The following is a 24,733-nucleotide window of genomic DNA, read 5'->3' as shown; positions in this document are numbered from 1 at the left end:
AGACATTACCTCAGCCATGTTAGGCCCCTAGACCAAGCGAATACGCTGAGCAGTGGGCTTGTGCCTGCTGGGGTGGTCCCTTGCCCCAGGGGTGACACTGACAGATGGGACAACCACAGGCTCTGGAGGCTAGGAGACTCATTGTCACAGAGCAGGGAGTGTCACAGCCGAGTCCAGCCCTGACGCTGGCTCTGTCTCCCAGGTCTCTCTCCACATGTGACAGAAATGACCCAGGAGGCTCCCGGAGATCTCGAAGCCTCGAACCACTCAGGACTGAAAAGTTCTAGGGAATGCATACATCGGGCCAGGACCAAGCCAGGACACGATAGAAAAGCACCCACCACAGCCAAACGATAAAATAGCTCTTTTTTATTCACTTCAATTAGGATCATTGGAAATATTCCACAATAAATAAAACCGAGCAGGGGCTGAGAGACAGACTCGCCAACGTCAGGTCACTCAGATGCATCCAGGTCACTCACTGCTCTGGCAAAATCAACACGGAGGGGGCGCGGGGAGGGGAGCGAGATTTAAATCACCAACAACCAAGGGAGGAGATGGCAAAGGAGAAAGTGCTCAATCAGCTTTGGCTTTAAGGGGAGTGGGCCAGGGCTGAAGGAACCCCCGGAGGGGGGACCCCACGCCCACCCCTGTGGGCAGCTCCTGATGTGGGGAGATTAAAGCTACCGTCCTGGTCCTGGGCCCTGGCAGGGGGGCAGCTGAGGGCAACTGGTAGAGCTGAGCTGGGGTCGGAGTCCTGGGGCGACCAGGAGCTGGAGGCTGGTGGGCTCTTAGGAAGGGAAGAGGCTGGGCACTCTGCTGGGCTGAGGCCTCCCAGGAGTGGCCCTGACGTCTCCTCCCAGGTGTCAGGGGGTACCAGGGACACAGATCAGGGACCCTCCTGACAAATAGAGAGATCTGACAACTTCAAAACTGGCTGGCCCAGGCCACAGGGGGGATAAGCAGCTCAGGGCACGTGGCCACAGACTAGAAGTCCACACTGGACACCATGGTATCAAATAGGGGACTGGTGCTGGTTCCTGAGGACACGGTAGGCATCCGGCCCTCTAATGGCTGGACAGTGGCCATGCAGAGCTGGGTGTCCCTGGAGAAGTGGGTTCCATCATAGCAGGTGTGTGTGGGGGGGGGCTCCTTGTTCTTACGCTGCCTCGAGGGGAACAGAGAAGCACGGGAGCCAGGCTGAATGCTCTCTCTGGTTCTGTTCCACCTTTGACCCAGAGGCCCGAGTCACATGGAGGTAGGATTGGCTTCTAGGGCCCTTCTGATGCCACAGCACAGAATTCCTCAACTTGCCCTTTACAGGAGAGTGTCCCTGGCCCAATGGTGCTCCCTGCCTGGCTTCCCGACTCCGCCCCCTAAGCCCAGCCCACATGTTCTGCTGGACAAACCCGGTTTCAAAATGTTGAAGAATTGCTTCTCTGTCCTGTGCTCCTCCAGGGAGCCAAAGGCTGCAGACCTCTCCTTTTCCTAGCAGTGGATATGGGCAGGGATGTAATGCAAATCACTAGCAGGTCAGGGGCCGGCTCGCTGGGGCCCCTGAAGGACTGGAAGTTGCTGAGATCTCGTGGCCCCACCTCGGGGGTTTTGGGTTCACTGTGTGTGCCGCAGGCAGGAGCCCCGTGCTCCCCTGCAAGCACAGAGCTGCTGTCCACCCCCTGAGGGGCATTTGCAGTAAACTCTGCCTGTGGTGGACACAGAAGAGCCTGTTCACCTGCAGGTGGAAAGACCTGCTTCTCGGCCATCCTCACCCCAGGGCCAATCAGAGCATTGCATTCTGGCCATGTGACTGGCTGCCATGTGGCTAGGTACCCACTGCTCAGCCAGGGAGACGAAGAAGGTTCTGCATTTTAAACACGGAGCCAACAAGGTCCTGATCTTGCTCCAACTCTTGTGCTCTTACAACAGGGGCACTTTCCCTAGTCACATCCCCTCTCTGGGCCCTGCTTTGCTCATCTGTAAAATGAAGAGCTGAACCCGTGGGCTGGAAGGTCACTTGCAGGAGAGAGCAGATGGCCACCAGACTAGCAACCCAGGCGGCATCCAGCCCAGATGCAGGCGGACTGCAGCTCTGGGACCTGCTCTTACGCAGTAAAACCCAGGAGGTAGCCTGTCAGCCTGAACCTGTCACCTGAACACCCGAGCTTTTAGGAGATGGTCAGGCGGGGCCCGGGAGTCAGCGCCCTCTCTGCACCAGGGCCTACCTGTCTCCAGTTTGTCCCTGGGGTGGATCAGCGACCAATAAGCATCTGTGAGTTCTTTACACCACGTGTGACGGTGACCTCTAGCCTCAGAAGATGCACCCAGGCCTCACGGTGACTGACCACCCTTTACCCAAGCACAGAGTCTCAAATATGGTAAGATTTTAAAGCTTAAACAGATTTAAAACAAAACAAAACAAAACCACCTTCTGGATCCCGAATCTTGAGTGTCTATAAAGAATACGGAAACTCTCCCATCCCAAAATACTCCTATGCAGACTTGGGAAAATCACAGTCAGTGTGCAATTTCTGAGGACCCTTGTGAATGGCCTGAAGCCACGTGTGGCTCCTGACAGAGGCCCCCAAAGTCCAGTGATTCTTCCCTCCCCATCAGCTGTGGGGACCCTGAGCTGGGGAGAGCGGGCCCTGCGGCTGCCATGACTGCAGCCTTCCTGCTCCACAGGGGCACGGACCTCCCAGAGCAGCACTGGCCTTTAGGGAATGCCTTCCAAGGGAAAAGTGGTTTTCTGATAGGGCATCAGTAACTGCAGCCAACCGTCACTGTCCCCTGTGGCTCCCCACCTCCAGCCCCAGGGAGGTTTCATTAAGTCGGGAGTCGCCTGGCCTGAGACTGAGTCGGGTGGGAAGGAGGGACGTGAGGACTGGGTGCGAGTGGGGAGGCAGGAGGGGACTTCCAAACTCCACCAACACAACCCTGGGCCACCCACCGCCGGCCCCCAGCCACTCACTTCCAGGGACTCCCAGGCCCTTCCTTTAAGCTCTCCGCCCCAGCTGCCGGGAAGCAGCGGAAGCTCTGTGGAAACCCAGGAGGGTTGCAGCCGCGTGCGAACAGCTGAATTAAAAAACCAATCAATAAATAATCAGGAAGGTGACGAGGCGGGAGAGTGACGAGGAGTGACGAGGAGTGACGAGGTGAGGTATGTGCAGGTGGCCGATCCATCCGTGGGTACCCCATTCCACCCCAGGACACCAAGAAGGCAGCCAACACAACTGGCCCGGAGCCCAGGCCCTTGGGAAACAGGCACCAAACCCAGTGGTCCATGGAAACGAGATTGGATGACCGGTGGCCGAGTGTCATCCCTCATAAACCAGAACCCGAGTCCCCGCCGCCGGGGAGCAAGGGGGTGGCTGGGGGTGCCCACCTCGCGTGGGGCCCTTGGGTCTCTTCAGCCGTGCGTGCATTTTCCCCAGTACAAAGGCACATGGACGTGGTCAGGTCTGCTCTCGGCCACGATCAGAACCACGGAGATTGATCACTCCAGGGAAGAGTTTGGGAAGAGGCGTCTGTGCCCGTGGGAAACCGGTGGCCAAGCAGCTGTGACGACCTCCAGTGTCAGAGGCCTGTCCCGGCCATCCTCAGTGAGCTTCAGGAAGGGATGGCACGACGAGAGGCCAGGACGAGAGGCCAGGCTTCGTGCACAAGGCAGGTCTCGCCCCAGTGCTGGCAGGGCCCAGTGGGGCTCTGGCCTAGAGGTAGCCGTCACTCACGCATCCCAGTAAGCGTCAGAGAGTCAGGCCTGGCCAGCCTCTTCCCATCTTCCCAGGGGTCACCTGTCTTTTAGAGTAGGGGGTCTTCGACATTGGTCCCCTCCACCCCAGGAGCCAAAATAATTTTCACTTGCAGACTGAGCCTCCCAGCACCTCCCTAGCTCCCCCAGCTCAGGGCAGCAGAGGGGCTGCTCCCACCTGGGACAGGTTCTAAGCCTCGCTCTGGGGCCCTGGCAGAGTGGGCAACTCTGCTGGGTAGCTGCTGCTGAAAATAGGGTGCAGAAGGCTGTGCCTGGCCCTGGGCACACCACCAGGCTGGCCCTGGGGGCTCCGGGAAGGGAGAGACTCCAGCAAGATGTTGGGGCTGGAAATCGAGGTGCCATGTGTGTGCGTCCTGATGCCTTCGCAATGTCATCTCCCCTTAAAGATCCGGATTTTGTTGATGGCTGCCAAGGTGGCGGTCACGTTGGACTCAAAATCGGCATCATGCACCCCTGTCTTGCGGAAAGCCCCTGCTGATGGGTTGTTCTCCCAGTAGTGGTGCCAGTTCCCCTTGCTGTCTGCCCCAAAGCCATACAAGTCCACCTGGGGGGCAAAGTGAAGGTAAGATGAGACACAGGACCTGGAGCAGAGACTCCAGGCAAGGGAGCCCACCCTGAACCCCACGTCACAGTGGATATCCAAAGATTCTAGAAATCCTTCTCCAGGTCCCCAGGGGCTCGACAAACACAAAGCAAATCAAGCAAATCTCAGTCCAGAGCAGCCTGGAGGCCTCAGGAGGCACGGCAGGCGGGTGACCTGAGGGCAGCCCTCGCCAGGGCGACCTCTTCTCCACCCTCGAGGGCCTGGGCAGGGGCAGTGGAGAGTGGGCTTGGAGCCAGGCAGAGGCTCCTGACCCGGCTGGCCCTGGGTGTGTCGGGTCCCTTTTCTGCACCTCACTTTCCTCATCTGGAAAATGGGCCAGGAATGGTGGTCACAGGAGGCAGGTGACAGGAAGTGCTCCTCCCCCGAGGGGAGGCCAACATCTCCTGGTCTGAGCCCCCGCTGGCCAGAGGCGTGGTCCTCACATGTGGTAAGCACTAGTGAGCAGGCCTCCCATGCCCAGCGCTGGCTGGATGCGTCAGAGCTGGGTGGCCCTCTCTCTGAAGCCACCGGACAGGTGACATGGGAGTCAGCCTCGGCTTCCTGGGTGTTTGTGGCTTATGTTGCCACCAGCTGAGCTCCTCGGAGGGACTAAGGCTGAGCTCAGGGCTCCCACGGCACAAAGGAGGCAGGACCCAGGCCCCAGGGGCGGAGGAAGCCCCTCTGAGGTGGAGACATTGGAACTGGGTCTTGGCAAGTGAGTAGGAAGGGGCCACATGGGTCCTCCAGGGAGAGGACGTGCCATCTGGCTTGGAGGACAGGTTTGAGGGGAGGGGACAGCTCTGCTGCACGTGCAGGTTCTCAGTAAGTTCCTCCACGGACCCAGGCTGACAGGAGGGCAGACAGGACCCTGGGTGGCCAGCAGCCGGCTGGAGGTGGGGGTGGGCAGTCCCAGGGGGAGGGACATGGGGACCTGCCCCTCAGGGCCACTCCCTGGGATTCCAGCCAGGGACCAGGCGGGCTGGGGGTGGGCACGGGTTGTATATGACAAGCAGGGACATTGGAGTGCCCTGTCTGAACCCAGGGCTGAGGAGGAGGGCAGGTGTGGCCCCAGGTCTTGCTCCTCAGCCACGTGGACACACAGACCCAGGTGGGCAGACATCTCCACAAGGTCATTGGTCCTCAGCCTTGGTGGGAAAGGGCACCCGTGGGCACCCGGCTCCCACTCCCAGAATTTCCAGTGCGTGTGGGCCGGGATGTGCCCGGGTGCTGCCTGGGCTGCACAGACAGTCTTCAGGAGCACCTGAGGTCACGACCATGGGTCAGCCAAGTGTCCCTCCCAGAGTCCACACGAGTATGAGGTTCCACCACCCCGTCCTCGTGCTGCCTTGGCCAATACCCAGAATGTACCAGAACCCTCACTCCTGAGGACCACCTCACAGAGGGCCGTCGCTCCTGGACGTTCCCCAGGAGGCAGGCCTCATGGGCCACGTGGAGACACGGAATCTGAGCCATGAGGAGCTGGTGGCCCACCCTCCCACCCGCCTCTCTCAGGACTGTGCAAGGGCAGCCCTCGTCCCCAGGGGCCTACCTCGTCACAGATGTGCATGGAGAAGATGACCGAGAGGATGCCAGTGGACGGGTACCGCCCGTGGCCCTGGAGCCAGCTGTCGAAGACGTACTTGATGAAGGCCGGGTGGTAGATGAGGATCTGTGGGGGGGGGGTCGGGCCCCGAGGGGCTCTGGTCAGCAAAGGTCGCGAGTGCTACTGGCCAACACCATCGTGGTCAGGGGGACACGGCCCTGGAGAGGGCTTGCTCACATGCTGGTGGGAAGGATGGACCCTGCCTACATTGTGAGGTGGCGCTGAAGGGCCACAGAGCTGGGAGAGACCCAAGGAGGCCCAGGAGTGAGAGCTGAGGCCTCCCACAGAAGGGGTCCCAGGAAACAGCAGGAGAGGGAACCAGGACCCTGGCGTGGCTGCTCTGCCTGGCACCGTGGGGCTCATTCTGACCCTTCAGTGGCCCGGGATGGTGGTTTCCCTCTCCTCCTGCCACAGATGAGGAAACCGAGGCTCAGGGAGGCACATGACCAACGCGAGGGATCAGTGTCAGGCCACGTGAGGACATGGGGGGACTTCTCAGGCAACAGAGCTGTGCACGTCCAGGAAGCCTGATGCTGCCTCCTGACTGGACTGCAAGGGAGGGTCTGCAGTCTCTGGGGAGCAGTTCACCTCTCAGTCTGGCTTCTAGGTGCTGCCACCTCTGCTCTCCCTCCCTACAAACTCCTGGTGGTTTCCCCTCAGGGCAGGCACAGGGCAGGGTGTAGGAGGAGCAGGGAGACCTCAGTCCTAGCCCTCTCACCAGCTAGCTGTGTGTCCCTGAGCAGGTTAGGGACCTCTCTGAGCCTACTTCAATGTGACGTGTGTGTGAAGGGCCTGCGGTGGGCACTTGGCTTCCTTCCTTCTTTTGCCCTTTACCCGTGTCAAGTCGGCACAGGAAGCCCCCTGGAAAGTCGGAGCCAGCTGGGGCTCGGCTCAGAGCCGCTCGGGGACGGCAGGAGCTGCCCTCATGCAGCCCACACCCCGGATTACGGGGCAGCACCTCGGGTTCGGGGGCAGGTCTGGGGTGGCCTGCAGACTGCCATCTCTGCTGCTGCTGCTCTGGAGACCCCACTTTGAGGCCCGTGTGCACTGGCCTGGGCCGGGGCCTTGTGCAGCCTCAGCACCACGGCAACGCAGGGCTGAGCAGGAACCCTCGGCCTACGGGGCAGAGTCCACTCACCTTGTCCTGCTTCACCCCGATCTTCGAGGGCACAGGGACGTAGGTGCTGCAGGTGGGGAGAAGACGGTTAGCACGCGGGAGCAGCTAGAGCACCCGCAGCCCCGGGGCGTCCACTGGAGAGCAGGGCAGGCAAGGCCAGGGGGGCCTCTCCATCCCACAGGTGCCTCCCCTGCCTCAGCGGGGCCCGGCCAGCAGCAGACCCACTGCGACACCAGGGGGCGGCCTTGGCTCAGCAGGGGACTGTGTGGCTGGTTTCCCAGAACAGTCAGGACTGGGATTTGTTCCCAGCACAGGCTGAAGGACCACAGGGGGACCCGTGAGGCCTGGACCTTGAGGTCCACAGTACCTGTGCTCAGTAGCTGGGCTGCTGGCTGGCGACAGGCGCAGGCTGATGTGGCCCCAGCTGGCCTTGCTCACCTGGCAGGTCAAGGGCACCAGCCCAGAAGCCAGGGCTCCACCCACTGCAGCTGACTCGGCAGAGCCTGGGATCACCACCAGGAGACCACTGCTGAGGCCCCCTGGGCCCTGCTCCTCCCAGCCCTGGACTCTTCCCTGCTCCCTGAGCCCTGGGGGCACGGATAGCCCAAGCAGTTCCCGAAACCCGAGTTCCTGGCACTAACGGCTCCTAGGAGACCTGGCCTGGGACCAGGCGGCATGTGGAAAGAGGAAAACTGAATCTACTCCCTCCTGGGAAGAGCTCAGGCCTCAGAATTGGAACCAAATGGCTGCCCAGGCACCGGGTCAAGTTTGATCTTGAGCATGTGGTCGGGCCAAACCCTGTTTCCTCCCTGGGAGAATGGACCTAAGGAGGACCATGGCATGGGATAAAGACAATCCCAAGCTTCAAGTGCCCTGTATGGGGCCTGGTCAGAAGACGGGGCCCCTTCGCCTCCAGGAGCCATTCCTGCTTGCCCATGCTCCGTGCCCAGCGTACCTGCCTGGGGAGGCAGAGATGGCAACCACAGTGCCCACCTGACCCTGTGCCCCAGTGCAGGCCCACTTTACAGTTCCTGGAGCAACGGCTGTGGCCCTTGGGAGCTGGCCAGAGCTGTGGTGGGGGTGGACAGAACATGTGTGCAGTCTTTGCAGCAGGGGACCCGAGTGTCCAGGGCCTCTGGGGAGTGGACCTTGGAGGTCCACTCAGGAGTCCCCAGTAGGATGGTGAGGCCTGTGTCTTTGTGGAAGAGGTTGGAGGCGGAGCCCAGTCAGAGCTGGCCTGGCCAGGGGAGGCAGGAGGAGTGGGGGGCAGGTGCATGCCCGGGGGCTGGGAGGTCAGGCCGAGCCCCAACCAGTGCGCAGTGGGGACTCACTGGGAGATGGTGCCTGTGGTCGTGGCGCTGACCACCCATTGCAGGTCGGTGATCTTGAAGGGCACGAGGACCATGCTGACGTTCTCCCCAAGCTCCCGGAAGCTCTCGGGGTACACCAGGTGGTGAGTGGTCTTGCTGCCTACGTCGGCCTCAAACCCCGCCGTGGGGGCCTTGTTCATCCTGGGAGAGGAAGGGAGGGAGAGTGCTGTGTGGCCTGGGTGTCCCTGGAGCCTCAGGGCACAGGTCACATGGTTTAGATGTGCTGTGACCTCGGGTGTGTCCCCTCTTCCCGGGGCCGCAACTTCCTCCCATGTGCAGATTAAAACAGGGTGAAAGGCTTTCGACTTGTCCTTCTGATCTCAAGGGAGCCACCACCCATGGTTGATGGCCTCTCATATGTAACACCCAGAGGTCTCCATGGTCCTTTATCATGGTCCCTGAGACCTGAGGTCGGACAGGTTGTCCAAGCCATGGAGCTACCCAGTGGCAGCCTTGACCTCAGGTCTGTTTGACCCCGAATCTGACTCTGCCTCCACCACAGACGTTCCCACTGGACACCAGGTACACTGAGAGCCCAGTCAGGGGTCTGAGGACATCATGTCCAGGCACAGAAACAGGGGCTGTTGGAGGAGGTGGCTGGGGAGCGCCAGCCCACCCAGGCTTGTGCCCTGCCCTGGGGCCCTGGTGAGCAATGCGGCCAGGGTCACAGGAAACCCAGGGTAGACTTGGGCCTCTGTGGGGATGTCTGTAACTTGGGACAAGGAAACAGATTGACATTAGAAGCCTAAGGTTCTGTCACAGCCTCGACTGCAAACGGGGTATGAATTTGAAAGACCAGTGTCTTCAGACCCCCGCCCTCTCTCCAGGCCTCCCACGCCAAGCTCCCAGGAACCCCAGGTTCTTCTCTGCACCCACAGAGGCCCTCCTGGCCCACTCAGCCTGCAGAGCAGAGCTGGGGGACACAGGGGAGTGGGCCCTGGGTGCACCTCGGGGCTCCAGGATCAGAACCTTGGCCTTCGGACCTGAGCCCTGCCAGGGCCCTGTGTGCAGCCAGGAGACTGGGGCTGGGGGTCCGGCCCTCACCTCAGCACAAAGTCGTGGCTGTCTATCTCAGGCCCGTAGGAGGACTCCTTCAGGTTGCCCGAGTTGCCCACGACCGCGCAGCGCCGGCAGCCCACCAACCGCTTCTCCAGCAGGGGGTCCACGTTCCCGGGCACCACGCTGAACAGCTCCTTGATGGTGTCGTTCAGGCTGTTGGGCTTCTTCTCCCGCTGCAGCTTCTGTGGAGGAGGGGACGGTGGGCCTGGTGCTGCTGCTGGCCCGGCAGACTCTGTGCCCCGGCCGCCTGCCCACCAGCTTGCCTCTGCTGGCACCTCCTGCTGCCCTGCCTGTGGGCTCTGGAGGTGACAGCAGCTCAGACACAGCTGCCCACCAAGGAGCCCAAGGCTGCTCAAGGGACAGAAAGGACAGTGCCCTCATTCACTCTGCCAATGTCCACAGACGCCTCCTGTGTGCGGCGGCCTGTGCTGACAGCCGGAGGCAGGACGCTGGCTACAGGGGAGGGCCCAGGGAGGCTGGGGCGCTGCACCCCTCATGGTCCCACAGCCCCTCACCCTGGCCCCCCACCCTCTGGAGTGCCTCCATCTCCCTAGGGTCCCAGCAGAACCTCTGGGGTTGGTCACACTCCTGCCTGCTCCTCATGGCTCCCAATTCTGGATGCCAGGTTCCTGGGGCTCCGGGCCCTTGGTCACGCCTTAACAGAGCAGCAGGGCCTGGGACACATGGACTGCCCACCCCGCCTCTGTTGCCCTCATGCTCCCACCCTCCGCAGCCCCAGGACTACTGCACCTCCCCATCCCGACCAAAGGGCGGCCACTCGTTGGAGGCACAAGGCCCTCCCTCGTGTTGACAGCACACGGCTTGCACCTTCTGAGTCCAGCTCAAAGGCCCCTTGCCCCAGGACTCCTTCCTGGTCCCTTATGCAGTACTTCCTGGGCGCAGTACTTTTGGTGCTAAAGCCAGGACAAGTAGGTCACCCTCTTGGTCCCTAAGGCACTGCCCAGTCTGAACGGTGTCTCCGGGGACACTTGGGCCCTGGAGCCCTCGAGATACGGTGTGAGCTGCGTGGCACCTGGCCCATGAAGACACAGGTGAGGAAGGTGCTCTCAGCGAAAGGTCAGGTGACTTGTGCCACATGCAAACCAGGAACTGAAGCTGGGCTTTCAAAAATCCACCCTAGGTTTCCCCCAAACACAGCCGACGACCTCCAGCCTTGAGACTTGACCTTCAGAAAGCCCAGCCCTGTGGGTGGGGTGGGGGAGATGCTGCGCTATGGGGTGATTCCATCAGCTACTACCCTGCCCCAGGGACGGGGTGGCTGGGAGAGGAAGAGGAGGCCAGAGACGAGGGAGATGAGTACAGAGGTCCTCAGAGTCCAGTCCCCGCCACATGGAAGGGATCCAAATCCCCCCAAAGAGGCATGTGAGGAGACCCTACTGTTGCTCTGGTCTTCACCAGCTTAGCATCTCCTGGGGCAGGAGACGTGGGACAGGCGCTCCAGTTTGGACATGGATTGAGTGACCCCAAGGCTGCATGTGTTGACACCTAATCCCCGTTGTGAGGTCTTAAGAGGATGGAGACTTCACACGACCATGGTGTTCAGCTGTTGGGCCACCTTGATTAGGATTTAAAAAGGACATCAGGGTGCAGCCCCCTGGCTGAATATTTGTGGCTTTACAAGAAATGGAAGAGAGAGGAGGAGACCCACACATGTGCCATCTGTCTATTGTCATGCTCCTGCTGTTGCCTTGGGACTCCACTGGGAAGAAGGCCTTCTCCAGATGAAAGCCCTCATCCTCCAGAACTGTGAACCTAAACAGACCGTTTTTTCTTTTTATAAAATGGTCTCTCTCAGGTATTTCATTACAGTAATGAAAAATGGACTAATAAAACAGGCCACAGGGAAACTGAAGGCAACATTACCTGTAGCACGCGTCACCCCCACTAGCACACTTATAATTTTTAAAAAGGAAAATCACAAAGGATGTGGAGAAAATGGAACCCTTGTGCACTGCTGGTGGGACTGTAAACTGGGGCGGTTACTGTGGAAGACAGTGACTCCTCATGTCATGCCATTCCCAGCTGCCCAGCCAAAGGAGTGAACACAGTCCTGAGCCAGTATGGGCCAGTATTGGGAGACCTACGCCCATAGGAGCACCGTTCACCATAGTCAAGAGGTGGACAGACGCACGGATCCAGACGTGGAGGGGCAGATAAGCCCAGTGTGGCCTGCAAATGAGAGAGAACATCATCCGCTTACACAGGAAGGGGATCCGCTCTAGGCTGCCGCTCTGGGCCTCAGAACGTCACAGTAAACCCGCCTGACGGGCAGGGCAGCTGGCAGGAGTCCCGTGGAGGGGCATTTCCTGGAGAGTCAGACTCACCAAGGTAAGAAGCCAAGGGCGGGTCCAGGGGCTGGTGGGGCGGGGGCAGCTGGCCTTGTGGTGCCGACTTTGGGTGGGGGTGAGCAGTGGTGAGCCACAGGACGCTCTGAGCATGAGGGTGCTGGTGAACTGTCCCCTGACAGGTGTCAACGTGATGGACGTCGCGCTCCGCGTGCGTTACCACAATAGCAACCCCATGTTCAGGGTGGACCCCGGCTCTGATAAGATCCCTGGGGCCACCCCACCTTCCCAATGTGCAGACAACCTCCTGGGGACCCTGCCTGTCTGACAAGCTGAGTGGCACCACTGCTCCTGGTGTCTAGGGACCACCCTGCGCCCCGGGGTAGAGGACCCCAGCCAGGCCCAGGTGGGAATCTCAGTGGAGGCCATCAGAGAGGGTTGCTGTGCCCGCCTGCTCGAGACCAGGTGCTGGGAGCAGCGAGCGGCCTCACCATGTGCCCTTACCAGGGAGCAGGCACTGCGTGTGCCCGTGTCCCCAGCAACGACATTCCCTGGGCACCTACTGTACCACACACGGGCTTTGCAGGGGCAGCTGGGGCTGAGGGCTTGGGGTCAGCTGTGCGCCCGGCTAGAAGCACAGCCCATGCCCACTTGGCGCCAGGGCAGGGCAGCAAGCGTTCCCACGGGACCATGCCAGCGGCAGTGGGAAGCGTGGACCACAGGGTGGAAGTGAAACTGTCCCGCAGACACAGTGGAGACCGGACAGTACCCCAGGCACCCGCCTAGCGTGTGCGCGGCCACACTGCTACCCTCTCTCTGTCAGAACCAAGACTGGCCAGAGCTAGAGATGGGGGGGACTTCAGGCCAGGTGATGGGCAGGGAGCCCAGCAGGAATGACCGCAGGTGCCCACAGTGCCGTGCCCTGATCGCCTGCCCGTCTCCTGCAGCAACGTGTGGCCCACTCTGCAGGGACCCTGGTCTGTCCAGCTCTGCATTGGGAGGCAGAAGCAGAGCCTGCGTCGGGGAAGGGGCTCGGAGGTCAGCTGGCGAGAGCATGAGGACAGACCCAGGAAGAACTTGGAGGAAACCCGAGCATCAGCATCTGGGATCTCGCACATACGGCATACAAGGGGCGGGTCACTCAGCATTATGTCACTGATGTCACTGGGGGGGACAGTCTGCAAGCCAAACACAGGAGGAGGTTGAGAAGTTCACACACCCTGTCCCTTAATGTCCTGGCCTGTTTCCAGGTACATGTCCAGTGCTGGACAGGGCTTGCTCACCCCACAGCACCACCTGGAGAGGCACCTGTCTCCCTGCAGGCGAGTCCCAGGCCTCCCAGCCCTGCCCTGCACTGGGCCTGTAGCCGGTGTCCCATCTGCAGGCAAGGTGGCCGGTGACCCTGTCAGTCCAACATCAGTGGAGCCAAGGTCAAGGCTGAGCCCCTGCCCTGTCCCTTCTGTGGCTGAGCACACCACCTCCTTCTCCAGACATGGGGGTCCCCACCGGTCCTGCTCTTTGTCACATCCCCAGAGCCCACTCAGGACCTGGTGCTCAGCACAGGTTACCAGGCCAGGTCCAGCTGGGCTCCAGACCCACCCCGCGCTGGACCCCCTGAGGCTCACAGGCGTCCCCACTCCTGTCAAGGAGGCCACGTGCTCCTCCCACGCAGGGTTCCTCACAGAAAATGCCTTGAGGGCAGCCCTGCCTCTGCAGCCCAGTGCACTCCAGGCCCTGCCCTCAGCAGGGCGCGTGAGGGGTCCTGAGCGCCCCAGGCACGGGTGGCCACTTGCTCGTGATGCCCCTCCGTTCCCGCACGCTCTCTCACTCCTCCAGCCCGACGCACGACCCGACCCCCTGCCCACAGGGGCCTTGCTGCAGAAGTCATGGGGACAGCCTCTGAGGGCCCGGTGGCCAGCTGCTCCTCCTCGGCCTCTGCCCGCCCACCTCCTGCTCCACACCCCTCACCCAGGCTGGGGACTGTGTGTGCACTTCTCCCTGCACAATGTCGCCTATTCCATCTGCATAGACTGGGCCTGCACACAGAAGTGCTCAGCAGTCCGACACTGAGGCAGATTTCTCACTTCCCTTCCATCCACTTTGCATTTATCAACCAGAATGGCCTTTCAGATGAAGAGGCCAGGCTCGGCTGGGTGGGGTCCCACAGTGGCTTCCTGCTGGACCTCCTTCACTCGGGGTCTTCCTCTTCCTGGCACCTGCTCTCCTAGCACCCCAGCCCCCGACCTCCTCCACCCCTCCAACACACCAGCCACCCCCAGGACTCTTGCACATGCTATCCCCAGGACTTGCAGCATGTTCTCTGGAACTTCTCACGCCTGGTGCCTTTTTTTGCATTTGGGTCTGAGCCTCAGAGTCGTCCCTGACCACCCCATTTACAGTATTACGTCATTAATGTCACTGAGGGGGGGGGATATTCTGGCTTTCTCTGTCCTTTGTGAATGGCAGTAGAAGCCCCACAAGGCTACTGATCCGAACCCAGGAGGGGAGGTTGAGAAGTTCAGACACCCCGTCCCTTAACTTCCTGGCCAGTACGTCTCAGTCCTGGACGGGGCCCGCTCACCCCCAGAGCACCACCCCGAGGAGGCGCCTGTCTCCCTGCAGGTGGGTCCTAGGCTCCACACTTGTCATGATGACACATCTCAGGTGACCTTCCTAAGAGCACTTCCTTCCAAGGCTACTTTGCTTGCACTGGGCCCTCCAGGCTCATGGGTTCTGCATCCATGGGATCAACCAACCGCGGACACAAAATAGCTGAAAAAATCGCATCTGTACCAAACAACGTGCATTCAGGTGGCATTCAGGTGGTGTTGGGGACTTTAAGTCATCTAGAGATGGTCAAAGCTCATGGAGGATGTGAGCAGGTTATATGCAAATGCCCTGGAGCATTAGGGGGCTCACCCCCAGATATGGAGGAACCCCTGCAGTCAGCTTGCTTCTTATCTCTACCTTCCCATGGCAGTGACCTTGCATTCTGACTGCACCACCTGCCACAGTGAACCGCTGGTACCCAAATGGGCCCAGGGCCAGTCCCCAGAGCCTGAGAATGTGGCCTGGAAGGAGGGCCCTGCAGGAAGCCGTGAGGGACCTCTAGAGATCAGCCTGGACACTGGGTGAGCCCTGGCTCCAAGGACAGGTGCCCTCATGGGAGGAGAGGGATGGGACACAGGGAAGCATGGCCCTGCAGGTGGAGGCGGTACAGCTGTCAGTCAAGGGACAGCGTGCTCCCCAGAGTCCCCCACAGCGTCACGGAGGAACCGGCCTGAGGACATCGCGACCTCAGACTCTGGCCTCCAGCCCTGAGCAGCAGGCTTAGTTGGTCCTAAGCCTCGCGGTCCTCGGCAGTTGCACACGTCACAGGTGCTCGCAGGGCTGGCGTGTGGCCCTGGAGCCCCCGCCCCCGCCCCGTGCCCACTGCAGGACTCACCAGCCACCACTGGTAGGTGTCCTCCTCCAGGAACGCGTTGTGGGCGTTGAGCAGCGGCGGCGGCGTCTGGTTGAAGCGCTGGTCGAACCAGGCCGACAGCCCCTGCTGGCTGACGCAGTGGGCGCAGGTGCAGGGCCGGGGCCTGAGCAGCTTCCTGAGGTTCTCTGAGAGCTCCAGGACCATCTGCTTGGGGAACCAGGCGGCGGGCACCGTGGTGTGCGAGTAGTTGAGGAAGAAGGAGGTGAGGAAGATGAGGAGCACCAGGAAGGTGAGCACCTTCAGGGTCCTCCTCCGCATGGCCACCATCTTCACTGTCTGCGGGGGACCCCTGTGACGGGCCGGAGGAACCCCGCCAAACTGAGCAGGAGCACAGAGAAGGTCCTGGAGGCGCAGGCGCGATCAGAGGGGAGGCTGGGGTCCCCAGGAAGGCCTCAAGGGCTGTGAGCGCCAGCTGCACCCCCACGGAGATGTGGCCGCCCCTGTGCCCTGGACACGCCCAGGCAGTGCCCAAAGCCCATTCCTGGGGCCTGGCTCTCGGCCTGCAATCGGTCTTTTAGGAAATAATGTGGCCTGTTTCTTCTACGATCCCAAATGAGCTGATAATGTCTCTTGATGAAGTTTTAATTAAATGTAATAACAGTGATTTCCTTTCCCACTCAGAGGGGCTCGCGGGCAATTAATCTTTGCAACAGTCCAGGGACCCTCGGGATGAGGACCTGGAAGGACGGGGCTTGGCCCTGGATGCAGGGCGCCCTCCTGGCTACCCTCCTCCAGAACGCGTGGTTTTTGGTGATCCTTAATGAGAGCCGTGTCGCTCCATGCTGTCACCAGGGATGTGGCAGTTGGGCAGCCGTCTTGATGACCACACAGAGGTTGTCCATCATCTGCATAGAAAAAGAGGAAGAAAGAAAGATGACATCCGGCCACCTCGCTCTCCTGCATGGCCTCAGATGGATTCTGGGGTCTCCCCTCTGTGTGTGTGGCCAACCTGGGGGGCTGCGGGGACTGGTTTGCCCTCCTGAGCCCCAGGGTATGTGTGTGTGCAATGGGAAGTTCCTGTCTGTCTGAATGGCTACCAAGGCCAAGGGGGGGGGACCCCTCCACGCCTCGCCCAGCCCGAAGCTGGGACAAGGAAGCATTCAGCACAAGCCTGCGGGGTGAGTCGGGGGCTCGGGGTGCACATTGCACCCAGGATCCCAAACACTTTATCTGACCACCTGTCCTGAACTGCAGCAGCAGAAGCCGCAAGAATCACAAGAAAAATGTCACACTTAGCGCACGGTCCCCGCCTCTACCACCACAGCTGGGCTTCCCATGGCCACCGTCAAGCTCTGCTTGAGCAGTGTGTGGCCGCGGTGTGTGAACGTCCTCGATCCCTTCAGGGCCACCGTGGGGCTATCTCCAGATAGTCCTCAGAGCCCACCCCACTAGATACCAGTTTCCCTGTGTGTCTTGGAAGAAACTGAGACTCAGGGATGGTAAATGACTCTTCCAGGGTCACAAGGTCACAGGAGAGGAGGACGCTGGATCTAAGCCCTAATCCATAACCCCCTGTCCATTCTTGGTGGTCTCTCCGAGACCACAGCAAGAGGGGGGCAGTGACTTCTGGGGCCCCCACTGGGGCCCTCTCATGGGTCGTGGCTTGGAAAGTCCCCATTCAAATGCCTCAGTGCTGCGGCAAGTTCGTCATTGAGATGTGGAGGTCAATAGCTTGTGGAGGGACAGAGGAGAGCTGAACAAGGCCCAGACAAGTAGTGGGACAGCCCAGACCCAGCCATACCTGCAGCCAGCCCCACACCTTGACTTTCCAGTGAGCTGAGAGAATAAATCCCCACCTTCATGAAAAGCGGATTCTTTGTAACTTGAAGCAAAATGACTGACCCACGTGTGACAGGTGCTCCTGCCCAGGCCGTCCTACTGTCCAGAAAGCCCAGCCCACTGTGCCTGGCTGGCTGGCACTCACAGGGCTCAGCTGGTATAGAGTCCTGGGGAAGCCCGCTCATTCCGAGGGTCAAGTATAGGTCTTCCTGGCCCCACAAGGCCCCAGCTCCACTCTGCCTGCACCGTCCACTCTCCTCCCTGGGCAGAGAGCTCCGGAAGGACAGAAACTCGGCCTCAGCCCTGTGGTCCTGTCACCTGGCACATACCCTGTGCTCAGGGGAAACTCGGCCTCAGCCCTGTGGTCCTGTCACCTGGCACATACCCTGTGCTCAGTGGAGTTCCATGGCCAGAAGGAATGTGGGAATGAAGGCCAACACAAGGTCTGGCAGAGAAGCACAGAGCAAGAGACAGAAGGTCTGATTCTCCCCAGGCGGTACCACCATGCACTGTGTGAGTGTGGACAGTGACCTAACCTCTCTGAACCATTCATTCAACTGCAAAACAGGGCTGATAACTGATTCTGCTCAAGTCCTGCCCTTCCATCCACCAAGGTCCGCCCATTGAGCTAATTCATTCCCTACAAATATGCTGGTCCTCATGCCATTCCAGGCCCTGGCTAGATGGTCAGGATGCATGATTGAGGCTCCCAAGGCAGCAGCAGGCCCAGGGCTTCAGGAGCAGGAGCATCAGGGTGGCAGGCTGCATGAGAGGGGGTCGGGCTGTGGAGGCCAGTCAAGACCGGGTCGTCTCTGAGGGACAAGGACCCTTGTGTGGGTTGGAGCACAGGGGTGACGTGGTCTCACACACCTGTCTTCATAATGAGCAGGGCTTGAGACGTCCTCACAGACCCCAGTGCGTTGGTCACACAGGTCCTACGTGGAGATGAGGCCCCCGGGCCCTGGCAGGGCTGGGAGATTCCAGCTCTCTGGGTTGATGCTGGTTGGGGTGACCCCATCCAGGGAGCAGAGGGGTGCGACCCCGTCCCTGCTGCAGAGTGGCCATCAGCCCCTGGCCCCGCGGGAATCCTGGAGAGGCGTGGGGTGTGTGCGCCTGAGCAGGTCACTGGCACAGTGGGACTCAGGAGTTGGGGCTGCCACTAGGGGGGCCTCTGGAGAGGGTCAGCACCCCCTCCCCGCCCCGCAACAGGGAGCTGGGGACAATTAGCAGGGACAAAGAGGACATCTTGGAGCTCGTGGACTGTGAATGGAGAACAGCGCGGGGGGAGGATGTTCACTGAGCCCCTGTGAACGGCGGGCAGCGCTCCCCACGCCCCGGGCACCACCGCAGCTGCAGACAAGCCCCAGGGAAGGGGGCAGGCACAGCCAGGACAGGCTCTGCCGCCGGGGCGCCCACAGTGGTGTCGGTCACTCCTCTCCTGGGCTCTCTTCTTCTTGCCATTTCTTGGGTTCATTTCTGGTCTTTCCCCACTTGTTGGATGGCGCCCTCCATAGGACCCTGCACAGTCTGCTGGAATCACACCTCAGTCCTTCCCCGGGTCACATTTCTCTTCCTTCTAGCACGTCCGTCTGATCACTGTTGATGACCTCCGGCTCTCAGTGCCTTCTCCGTCTTGTCTGTTTTTTAGCAAGTGACGATCGCAGTGTCTTCAAGGTCCACCTCGGCCGCCCTGGGGTGGCTGCTTACAGTGGGGCTGTTCCTACCACCTGGCCTCTCGCCACCCTCTCTGGACGCCTGGTCCTGCGCGAGGCTTGCCCGGCTGCCGTGGACATCCGGGGTGACGCGGGAGGCTGGGGAGGGCAGTCAGCTGACGGCGGAGGGACCCAGGGACGGTGCTCCCGTTGGGCTGGGCCTGCCCTCCTGGGCACCTGGCGTGGTTCTGGTCACCGTTCCCGAGGGCGCAGGCTTCTGAAGCCTAGACCTTCCTCACAGCCCTTCTCTCAGGTCTCTGTCCCCTGTGCCGTGACATGGCCCCACCCCAGGGTGGCTTGTCAGTGTCCCCGCTGCTCCTTCCTGCTTGGCTTCTTAAACTCTGAACCCAGGTAACTCGGACACTGAGGACGCCCGACAGGAAGAACAGGGGCGCAGCCGTGAATTCCTCTGTGTGGTCCCCTCGCTCCAGCTTCTTGGTCCCCTGGAACGTGGCTGTCCTGAACCCACGCACGTGCTCATCTCCCTACCCGTCCGTTTTAGCTTCTCAGCTTCTATGGTCTAACGCAGCTTCTGCCATAGCCAGACCTGGAAACCACGGTGTCCACCCCTGCTCCTCTGTGTTCGTGGGACCTGGAGGGGTGTCCTATATGTGTTAGGGGCCTGGAAAATGCAGAGGAGACTGTGGGGGCGGAGGGCCCTCGGGTGCCCAGCGTATCTCCTTGCACCAGCCACGAGCAGATGGGGAGGGGAAGCCCAGCAGGTCCACAGGCTGCAAAGTGAGAGATCAGCGCAGCCTCTGCAGCCACCACCTCCCTGTTCCCAAGGCCAGCTCTGGCAGCCTTCACTGGGTACCAGAGGCCCTCCACACACACCAGCTACCCCCACCCATGTGACTTCCCGGTCCCTTCTGGGTTCCAGCTGCTGTGAGCCTTCTGGTCACTAAAAACCAGGTCTTCCTGTGTCCTGACCTGGGGGGACGCTGGCTGGCTGGCTTCCCGTGGTGGCACAGGGTACGCAGAGTAAGTCTGGCCAGTGGAAGGAAGAACAACGTTTCCAATCTGCTCTCCAGCCCCAGCCTTGTCGCTGGACAGTTGGAATCCATCAACTGTGTTTGCATGAAGAATTTGCCAATGGATCCCAGCCAACAATTGTTGGAATAAAAATGTCACATTCAGACCCAAGTTTAATTCCCAACCGTCCTCATTCCTGGCTGTGTGCCATAGGCCAGGCACTTCACCTCTCTGATCCTTGGTTCCTGAGTCTACACAATGGAGCTCATGATGCTCATCAGGGCCTCCTGTAGGATGCAGTGACTCGCACAGTGAGCAGCTCAGCCCTGTGCGCAGAGTAGGTGTGCGACGTAGATCAATTCTGTGCTTTGGCCTGTCCTACTGCCAGAGTTACGTAAAAGATGGAGGGAAACCAGGCACCAGCCAGTACACACCGGCTGCAACCAACAGGTTGCCTCTGACCCACAGAATTCCTTGCTTCCCTTGCTCAGGGCTTTGGACCCTGGCGCTTCATTGCTTTCTGCTTCAGTGGCCAGGACCTCTCAGGGGCTGCCAGGAGGGGGTCATAATGCACTGGAGGGGCCCAGGTCTCCAGACCCTGAGTGCTCAGCAGCAGACGTGCCTCAGGACAGGATGCAGTGGCCTGAGGGACAGTGTGGGGGGGCTGCAGGGACAGACCCGCCTGAGTTGGTGGTTCTCTCTGGCCCCTGAGTTCAGCTCCCAGTCACTCCAGTTTTCTACTCCTGGATCCCTGGGATCCTCTTCCCACAGGCTCAGGAATGCTGGTGTGCCACCCTCTGGAGCCTCTGGGAGTTACAGCACCCAGCACAGGCCAGCCCCTCTCAACTCCGGCTGCCAGTGTCCCACGGGGCATGCTCCAGGCATTGTTCTTCAGTCTGCAGATTCACTGTCCCCATTTGAGGCCACAGCAGCCCTGGGTGCAAATGCTGTATCAGCTACTTCCTGGCAAAGGGACCCTGGGTACAATAATCTACACACTGCACCACTGCACCCCGACCTCAGATGAGGAAACAGAGGCTGGGGGTGAGTCCCTGCACCAGGAGAGGCAGAGAGGGCCTGGCCCCTGTCTTCCTACCAAGCACCGTGTCCTCCAGACGTGGGACCGATGGCTGACTCTGCCCCTCCCTTCTCTTTCCTCCCCTCCTTTCCCATCCACTGCACATCTGCTGGTTGCTAAGCCTGGGTTTCCAGGAAGAAGGTGCTGGCTCTGGAAACGGAGTGTACCCTGCGCAGAGTCCCTCGTGCCTCTGAGCTGTTATAGGGAGTGTCTGATTTCTGCTCTATTTCCCTATTCGGAACATCGGCCCGAGGAGCAGCCGTGACCCAGTGATTCAGAGCTGCAGGCTGCGCCTGCCTGGAAGCCTCGCTGGGTGGATGCAGCCCAGCCCTGGCCTGGGCCTCCCGCCACCTGTCCCTCCCCTAGGCTCAGGAGTCCTTCTGGCCACATGTTGCCGTCACTGGATGATCAGACCTCCCTGCTCATGTCTGTGGTTCTGCAGGCTCCCTGGCTGTCACACAGGGGGACCTCTGTGATGGAGATGTGCAGAACCTTCAAGGAGACCTCGAGGAACTTGCAGTTATGATCCAAGGCCAGAGTCGGGGCTGACGCGGGGCCAGTTCACAGCACAGATTCTGATTTGGAGATGTAACTGCCTGTGCCTTGACCCTGTCTGGCCCGGAGCTCTTAGGGTGCCCTGCTTCTTGCAGGCCCCCAGTGCAGGTCACTGTCTGCTGGAGTGGGCCTTTGTCCCCACCTCCTCCATGCTGCCCCGGAGCTGCAGGGCTGGAAGCTGGGGCCGCAGTTTCCTGCCGGCAGGGATCTCGATGCCTCAGTCGGCCAAGGACGCTGGGTGGGCAGCAGAGGGACCTTCCTCCTGCCTGCACGGGTTGGGGGGCTGCTGGGCAGCTGCAGCTGCCTACAGACCTGGGTACTGGCCTCCAGACCCATCTGCCTCCGTCTCCAGGATGAGGACCGTCTTGGTCTGTGCTGGCCTCCTGAAGCCTGCTGGCCTCAAAGCCCCGGGCTGCAGCACTGGGCCCAAGCATCTGCAGGTCTTCCAACAAAGGTGCAGCGGGGACCACTTGGAGTTTTGCCTCGGATTCCTCGTCAGAATGTGGGGATGGACTAGTCCCTGCCTCACGTGGTTGTGCAGAGAGGGAAATGAGTCGATGCAGCTCATACATTCAAAATGGCACGCTGAGCCCCAGCAAGGAAGTGCAGAGGAGGGGTGCACCATCCCCGCTCCTTGGTGGCATAGTGCACAGCATGTGCTGTCCAGCTTGGAGTGGGTGCCAGTCAGCATGAACCCACCTAATCCCCACCCACCCTGAAGGAGGCAGCTGCACTCCCCTGGCTGAGCTGCATCCGCACACTCTTGCCCCCGCCATCAGACCCAGCTTCTCCAGAAAACCAGAGACATCTGCCACTGCGAGGGAGGCCTGAGAGGCAGCCTTGATCTCCATGATAAGGAGACGGCCCTCCCCAGGGCATCAGCCAGGAACCACCTTAGGACTTCAGGTAGCCAATTCTCCTCTGCAAAATGGGACCGTGACCCCAGCCCTGGCTCACCCTGGGCTCACGGAAAGAGCAATTTATCAGATACTCAGTCAGCCCTGATGGTCACTTCACAAGACCCCTCTGCTATAACCAAGATACTTAGAATCTGGAATATTTAATAGACATCAGAATCAGCGCTGTCCATCTACGGATGGCGAAAAGCACCCACAACAACTCCCGACCCCCAGGAAAGGAGTTAGAGTCTGTAAACAAGTCAAAATAACACCTGGCATTTTGCCAGGGGAATGTTAGAGTTCGTAAACAAGTCTGGATGGTGCCTGGCAAAATGCCAGAGGGAGTGGTTTGAAAAGTAACAAAAGCGACCAATTAAGTGTGGAGATTCCTTATTGGTTGACTGATGTATCTAGTTTATGCTAATTAGATAAGCTGTGTGGAATGTATAAATACTGCTCCTGTCCTGCAATAAACGGCTCCTACTCCTGCTGTATCAACGTGCACAAGTTGTTCGTCACCCCCCTGATTATTCTGCTGCAGCCGGACTGCGGCAGGATAGTACTGGGGCCATCGGGAATTGCTTAAGGACCTTCTATGCAATGGTGGTCATTGCTGTTGTCTATGACACTGGAGCTGTCACAGCCAGCAGGGCACAAGTATTCCTGGTGACACTGGTACAGACAAGCCTCATCACTGCCAGCATCCGATGCCGAGCAGAGCATGACCTTGGTAAGAGCGGCACTAGTTGAGCCCATGACCTTGACATCGGCATTGGCCTCAATGACAGTCACAGGATCATGGGAGTGCACAATATGGCACTTCTGAGAAGGGATCCCTGTCATCAGAAAGCGTGTGACTATACTGATATAGCCAATGTCACCTGCCCTGGGATCACCGTTGCTAGAGGAATTCAGTACTGCGAGTGAGGAGCACGTGTTCGAGCACTGGGTGTGGAGAATACATGCTCGTGAGCGCGACACGGGCCGCCACCCCCATGTCCAACACGTCGCCTGGCCATGGCCACCGCTGCCTTCCTCCTTTGCAGATTCCCCTCTTGCTTCCGTCGCTTCCTTCACCACTCACTGGGCACTTGCTGCCAAGCAGTTGCTCCGTCCAGTGCTGGACAGCTGATGGCCAGGATAAGGAGAGTGACCTCCAGCCTCACCTTCCTTTAATTCAGCCTCCCGGGGTTGGGGCGGAGGCTGAGGAAATTAGGGATCACACAACACTCTGCAGTGGGTGGCTGGATGGATCATCTCAGCTGGGCCACCGTGCCTGGCAGTGTGGCCCAGCCAGCCTGGGGGCTGGCGGGAAGGTATTTAACAGATGTGGTCAACATCCACAGGGAAGAAAGGAGGGTCTCTCATCCAGTGAGTGGGCTCCATCCACTGAGCAAGACCAGCCCCAAGACTGAGGTGCGAGGCAGGTCCTGCCCTGCGCATTCCTGATTGACAGCCCCAGGCAGGACAGCGTGAGCCGACTCCTTAAATGAGGCACTGCACAGGCGTCCATGCCGTGGGCTCTGCCCCTCTGGAGACCCCCCTGATACAGCAGACTGCCCTACCATGAAGCAGAAGCGTGGATGGGCCAGCAGTTGTCCTGAGCACCTGGCAGTGGCCAGGGCCTAGCAGGGTGGGCAGGTCACTGGGTGCAGAGGACAGAAGCCCCCCAGGCGTGGCAGCAGCAAAGGAGTATCAGGAGAGCAGGTGAGTCCAAGAAGCTCAGGAAAGGTCAGGGGCAACGCCCAGCGGAGGAAGGATGGCAGGTGGGGCTGAGGGCACAGGCTGCCGTCACTACCCATGAGGGTGTGGGCCACATCCTGGAAGCCAGAAGCAGTCCCAGGGGGTTTCTGACTAGGTGTGGGGTCACAGCTGGTGGCAATTCAGGCAAAGTCAGGTGTGACAGAACGGCCCCACCCACGGGGTCATCCTGTGCCCTGGCACTGCCTGCCAGGGAGGGCTGCCACGTGTGTGCTCAGGCAGCCGTGACTACCCAGGCTCGGGCAGCGAGCTGGGTGTCTGCTCTCCTCTACACGTAGTCCCCCACCTCCTCTGCCCAAGTGACTCAGGGGCTGAGTCCATCAGTGGCTCCCACGATCCCAGGCACGATGTTGGCCCTCGCCAGAGAGGACGTGGCCAGGAGCATGGAGGGAGGGCACTGGACTGCACTGGGCAGGCTGGTCACTGCCTGGAACTAGCTCTATGGGGCAGTCAAGGGCTGATGGCCTCTTGCTTCTGTAAAATGTCCTGCCTATAAATGGGCTCTGTCGAGGGAAGCAGTGAGTCTCTGTCCTCTCGTCCCTTGAGCTCAGGGCTGGAGACACCCCCACTCTTTCCATCCCAGGGACCACACCACCCCCGTTTCCTCGACCACAATGAAACTTTGTAAGTGACCCTTCCACTAAAGTGCCCTCCTCGGCCACCTAGAGTGCCCCATCACCATCTCG

General features: G+C 60.2%; 1 protein-coding gene across 5 annotated transcripts in view; it reads right to left on the bottom strand.

Annotated features, from left to right (window-relative positions):
• Window positions 1-349: 349 nt before the first annotated feature.
• St3gal1 (ST3 beta-galactoside alpha-2,3-sialyltransferase 1) overlaps window positions 350-24,733 on the bottom strand; it is a 73,740-nt gene continuing 49,356 nt past the window's right edge. For all 5 annotated transcript variants that reach the window (XM_046448918.2, XM_046448915.2, XM_058580871.1 and 2 more), the window contains exons 3-8: window positions 15,253-16,136; window positions 9,487-9,683; window positions 8,404-8,583; window positions 7,094-7,139; window positions 5,902-6,021; window positions 350-4,313 (exon numbers count right to left, since the gene is read on the bottom strand). In XM_046448918.2, the coding sequence (XP_046304874.1) occupies window positions 4,140-4,313; window positions 5,902-6,021; window positions 7,094-7,139; window positions 8,404-8,583; window positions 9,487-9,683; window positions 15,253-15,558 (1,023 nt within the window). In that variant the 5' untranslated portion in view covers window positions 15,559-16,136 and the 3' untranslated portion in view covers window positions 350-4,139. The remainder of the gene's footprint in view (window positions 4,314-5,901; window positions 6,022-7,093; window positions 7,140-8,403; window positions 8,584-9,486; window positions 9,684-15,252; window positions 16,137-24,733) is intronic.

Source organism: Marmota monax, unplaced genomic scaffold, assembly GCF_021218885.2.
Source record: "Marmota monax isolate L192 unplaced genomic scaffold, Marmota_monax_Labrador192_F-V1.1 WCK01_AAM20220418_F8-fsc00073, whole genome shotgun sequence".
NCBI classification, from domain to species: domain Eukaryota; kingdom Metazoa; phylum Chordata; class Mammalia; order Rodentia; family Sciuridae; genus Marmota; species Marmota monax.
Note: the sequence above shows the minus strand (reverse complement) of the source record. Positions and strands in the feature narration are given on the sequence as shown.